The 5925-nt window shown below is 42.1% G+C and overlaps 1 protein-coding gene across 1 annotated transcript; it reads right to left on the reverse strand.

Moving 5' to 3' along the window:
• Positions 1–4082: 4082 nt before the first annotated feature.
• On the reverse strand, positions 4083–5331 carry LOC123055413 (26 kDa endochitinase 1-like). Its single transcript, XM_044479428.1, has one exon. The coding sequence runs from the start codon at positions 5270–5272 to the stop codon at positions 4259–4261; it is 1014 nt and encodes a 337-aa protein (XP_044335363.1). The 5' UTR covers positions 5273–5331; the 3' UTR covers positions 4083–4258.
• Between the last annotated feature and the right edge of the window lie 594 nt (positions 5332–5925).

The following is a 5925-nucleotide window of genomic DNA, read 5'->3' on the forward strand; positions in this document are numbered from 1 at the left end:
CGTTTGATATTCTTTTCTGCGAAACTCTGAAATAGGCAAAAAAACAGCAATTCTGGGCTGGGCCTCCGGTTAATAGGTTAGTCCAAATAATAATATAAAAGTGTAAAATAAAGCCTAATAATGTCCAAAACAGAATATAATATAGCATGGAACAATAAAAAATTATAGATACTTTGGAGACGTATAGCAGTCAACATGGATCAGTCTCTTATTTCAAACATTTGGTGCTCTTTAACGGGCCAACCCATGCTGCTGCTGGGGGTGAGAGTCAGTTTGCTTCGTGGCGCTGACTAGGAGGTCTCGTCTTTGTGTGCACTTTTGCGCAGTGATTTTTGATTTTCCGGTGAGTGCTCCATGAATGTTATTTGTGGCATAAACTTTGCAAGATCATCGAAAGTTTGATCATGTGTGATGTCCCAAAGTTTCAGACTTTTTTGATTTTGTTTTCAATTGGTTTTGAATTTACTATTCATGAGGGTGTAGGGACACTGGAGAGCTGTAACACCTTTATCTAACCCTTTCCCTTCCAATTCCAGTCTAAAAGGGAGCATGACAAGAAATTCTCGTTTGAGATATTTACTCTTTGAGCAGAAAGAACGACACGAATCAATCTGAAGAAGGTGATTTTAGTTTCTCTTCTTGCATTCTTCTGAGCTTGTTTCTTCCATGTTGTTGCTGTGTTCCATCTCAAATCTTAACTTATTTTAATTTTCATTCATAATCCTCCTCTCGCCAAGACCCTTTTCTCATTTGTAACCCTTGCTCTCCTTGTTTTCCATCTGAATCTATGCCACGTTGCTACGCTCGCCTCTATGCCTCCTCTCATCTGAAGGTGTGCTAATTTTCCCCTTTCTGTTCTTTTGTTTTCTGTTCAAACAATGTACATTTAAAAATTGACAACGATTGTACTGTTAACTTACCAATTTACTATTGTGTTTCCTTTCCTTATATTAGTACTAGGCTTACACTAAGATTTTTCGTGTTGCATAATGATTTTTAAAAGCCTTCATCACATGAATTACAATCTGGTGTATCTTCTTCTTGTGTGAGTTGCGAAAATTACACAGGTACAATTTGGTTAGTTTTGATTATTTTTTATCTTCCAGGTTTTATTGAGTTCCCTTATGTTAGGTTCTATGCTTGTGGCAATACTGTTTTTTTTTCTTTAATCTGCTTGAAGTTATTCCTCCAAAGGCATATGTAAGCATCTTTTGAAAATAAGAGTAAGGCTGCACCGCAAATGTTTGAGCGACAGACCAATTATAGTTTAGTAATTGTTGCATTACATATTGATAAAGTTTTTTTGATGCTATTTTATTTTTATCATGCGAGTAAATTGGCGAAATAAAACAAATATCTTTATACAAAACTTTTATACTTGTTTTCAATTTATTTTTATTATAATATGTTCTTACTGAGTATCATTTTTAATACTTAGTTGTGATAATTAACAATGCAAAATTGTTAAATAAGAATTATTATTCTTTCTATACAATTGTGACTTCTATTATGGATAAATTTGTTTCCACAAAATTTGAATTGTATGTTGTAATAAAAATGATTAAACTTTAATAATTACATAACTCATGTAGTGTATATTTATGTATTTCTGTGTGTCTACATGTGTCCCTATATATACTAATATCATTACAGTGTAGATATCTTTAAAGTGCAACGTCTATTCAATATCTTAGTAGTGGTTTGCAGTTTCTATTGGTTAATTATATTTATGGAAACTTCAAGGATATAAATTGTGCCATTGGTACATAGGTCTTGAATTTTGGGATTAGTGATATGTTGACTACATGTGCATGTTTTTACTTGGAATTAAAATACATCTCTTAAAATAATCGACGACTAACATAAAAAGGGTGCCAAACTTACTTTTGTGTGCATACAATTTGATTATTCATAGGCTTTATACAAGATCTCCTGCGAGTCTCTCACAACAAAACTATCACGGTCAAATTGGGTTGTTTTTACTAATACTGATATTAGTCAGTTGTGTAGAGTTGCCCTTGCGAATAGAGTTTTTTTTAATATCTTTGGTATTCTTTGGATGTAATGGATAATAGTATAGTGGTTACTAGTATATTTTTTATATTTTGCACCCTCCCCCGCTTGGGACCCAAGTCGGCTATCATGTTTGCCTGTCATATGGCCAGTCCTAGTTGTCGAGCAGCGAGTTTCTCCAAGGAAGGCGCCTTCTCAAAACATCAACGGGTCAGAAAGATTGGATGGTGGCGGTGGCTTCAGAGAGAGAAGTAGACATGCATGTTGCTTGCCTTACTAAACATAATTGTGCTATATTTTGCTCCCTTTTCTTGCTCTATCTATGCTTGTCTCTAGAAATGTTAGCAGTTGACTAACATCATTTCTCCTTGTATAAATAATGGAATGGAAGAGGAGGCAATGTTTACTTTGCTTATTTTGCCTATCTTCCGTATCTAAATAGACATGCCCACACTAACAAAGTTCTTCAACACACACTATAGGCACCGACTAGGAGATCTCCTACACAGTAGTGGGCCTCCCCTCGGGTAGCCGGTTAGTGGTCTGGCCCAGTACCTTTTGTTTGGCTGACGTAATGATGATGTCATGCACATTTTTCCCATTTTGTTTATATTTTGAAAATCATAATTAAATTTCAAAATTATGATCAAGTTTGAAACACATATATTTCAAAACTTAAAAATTATTTAAAGAAGTAAAAATCCATGATTTGAAAAATGTTAAGGCAATGTACAAAAATATAAACTTACATGAGAAAAATAGACATCAAAATATATATTTGAAATAATGCTAACATGTATAAAAAAATGTTCCTGATGTATATAAAAATGAAAAATGTGTATGGAGAAAAGTAGACATTAAAAATATATTAAAAATAATGTTAATCATGTATTTGACCATACATGTTCAAGTGCTCACACTACACGCTAGCTAATTCTGCTGCTGTTCAAGTTCGAGTGTTCAACCGTACCGGTGTACGTACATGCATCAACCTCGACCGCTTTCTCATACAAACAATTCTTTTTGCATCCTCACAAACAACATAATCTTGCAATCAAGTCCCTAACAATTTGCAGCCATCACCCTCGACTTCTTGTTTCCTTACAAACAAGATCATAGCCGCCACGCCAGATCAATCTCCTCGCCCCTTCGGATCCGACTGTTGCCCTGTGCTGTGAGGTAGACGGGAAGGGATTCTCGTCTCTCATTCTTTGTGTAGTACTCCCTCCGTCTTTGAAAAAGTGTACTTCAAACTTTGTTGAAAAGTCAAACTTTTTTTATGTTTGACAGGATTTATACAATAATACACCAACATTTGGGCCATCAAATTAGTAGCATTAGATTCATGAAAATATATCTTCATCATATATCTATTTGATTTCACAAACATTGATATATTTTTGCACAAACTCGGTCAAATTTTGAGATAGTTTGACCCTCCAACGAAGTTGAAAGTACACTGTTTTAAGAACGGAGGGAGTAGGTTTTAGGATTGCGGTGACGTCGCACCGACAATGATGCCGGTGTCATCTCAAATAAAACCATCCAGCTCCAACCCCTTCTTGGTGACGCTTGGTGTCTCCAAGTAAAAATAGAAGATGAGGAACTTGTGTTGACCCCATATTTATCATAAAATTCAACTTTCTACCCCTCAATTCCGCTTGGCAAAAGTTACTTCCAAGGTCAAAAATAAACTGTAAGCATGGATGTATATCTATCTATCCAACACGAAACATGCTCAAGATCCACATATTATGACGGTAATCAATCTTGGGTCAAGTGTGCCTCGTATCAAGAACACAGAAGGACATGTTTTTAATAACAATAATGCTAGACCTACGCAATCTATCTACATAATTTCCTTTCTAAACTAATCAGCCCCCTCCCCCGGATCCGGCTTGCCTGCTCCCTCCCCATGCTCCCATCCGTGCTCCCACTTCATCCTACGGCAAGTCTCGTCCCCCTCCCCCCTCCCCTCCGATTTTCACGATGTGGGCCTGGGCCTAATTTGTCATCCAACGAAAATAGGCCAAATCAGCTAGTACATAAGCTTACGTAGCTAAATTACGTAGGTGTAGCAAAGTCCTTTTAATAAAGATGCAACATTCTCAACCTCTACACCGAGTCGAGAGATACTCACACAACAATGGGAAATTTACCCAAACAGTACTTCTCAAGCTTATTTATGGGTGATCACATTCATACATCCATGCATGGAGGACTCGCTCACAGTCTTAGTATGTTGTCACTCAGTGGCAAGCCCCATCGAGAGCCCACTGTTAAACGGCCTCTGGTTGTAGCAGTCGAGGTTGTTACCATAGCCAACGCCGAGGACATCGCAGTAGCGCTTGTAGAACCCGATCCGGTTAGCAACACGGTCATCCTGCCCCCTACCGCACTCGAGCCCGCCGTTGATTATGTTGGTGATGACACCGTACCCAGGCACCCGACCAGCAGCGTTGTCCGTGCCCGACGGGGTCCATTGGCCTGTGATCACGGCATGGGACGACGGCTTGTTCGCCTGAGCCGTCATCCAAAACCATAACGCCGTCTTAAACGACACCGTCGCGTCCGCGGCGACCAGGTCCGGGTTGTTGAGCAGGTCCACCCCGATGGCACGCCCCGCGGGGCCATAGTTGTAGTTCCATGAGAGCTGGATGGGGCCGCGACCGTAGTATTTCTTGCCCGACGCGCACGGCCACTCCGGCTTTGGCTCGCAGTAGCTTCCCGGCGAGCCCTGCTCCTGCTTGAAGCAGTAGCCCCAGGCGTACGGTCCGTCGGGCGCCGCGGGCCACCCGCCAGTGGTCTCGTGGGAAGTTTGCCCCAGGAAGGCCGCCACCTCCCGCTTCCGCGTCTCCGTGCTCCCCGTGGTGCCGAATGACGGGAACGCGGCGGCGGCGGCGAGGAAGGCGTCGTACGTGTAGAACCCGCGGGCCTCTTGGCAGTCATTGCGGTGAAGAAGGAGCCGCTCGAAGAGGTCCCTGGAGATGATGGACGACACGCCCCCGCCGGGGCTGGGGCCGGGAGGGGTGGGGCCGCAGCCGCTGCACTGGCTCTGACAGCCGGCACCGCAGTAGGCGTCGCCGCTGCCGCAGTACCCGAATTTGCTGCAGCAGAGACAGTTTGCGCACGTCGCGCCACCAGCCTGGGAGCCGCACTGCTGAGCGTTCACGGCTGTGGCGAGCGCCGCCGCCAGGACCACGGCCAGGATGGCCACCACCCTAGGGGGTCTCAGTACCGTGGGCATGTATGGCTTCATGATCGATCTTGGGTGGTGCCTGATAGATTATGGCACCAAGTTCCGCCATTTATAGGCCTTCTGTGGAGAAAAGTCGTGGTGTGCCTTAAAACTAGATCAATCGTGTGTGTGGAAAATCGGTGCAGAATGGGCCTGGAGAAAGGTGCGTGCAACGCCATTGTACTCACTCATTGATCATCGTTTGAATTATGCTGCATGGCACGCCACAAATTTCCATTATCTTCTTCATTACTACGCAGGACCATGTGACCAGGTCTGCTCTCATAAATAGACGGAATGGGCCGATCAACCACGTTCGACTGATAAATTAGTGAATACGCGATGAAGACGTGGTGGGATATCCTTGCAAAGAAACGTAAACTATGAGACTCCTACAAACAAAAATGCATTGCAAAATCTTGTAATTTTAGCCTAAAAAAAATCTGAAATATGTCTTGCTAGATAAGATCGATCATTGATTCTCATAGCAGGCAAGGCAGCGGGGTAGGGTACGATAAGATCGACCAATAATTCTCACGCTCGGGCCACTAATAATCAACCACTAACTTCAATTCTGGCCACAGAGCAGAGCCTGTATGTGGTTGTATGTTGTTGGGCTACTCTACATTGCCACTCGTATGTGGACAAGATACCTTATTTGTTGACTCAGTATC

The sequence above is a fragment of the Triticum aestivum genome, chromosome 2D, assembly GCF_018294505.1.
Source record: "Triticum aestivum cultivar Chinese Spring chromosome 2D, IWGSC CS RefSeq v2.1, whole genome shotgun sequence".
Lineage (NCBI taxonomy): Eukaryota > Viridiplantae > Streptophyta > Magnoliopsida > Poales > Poaceae > Triticum > Triticum aestivum.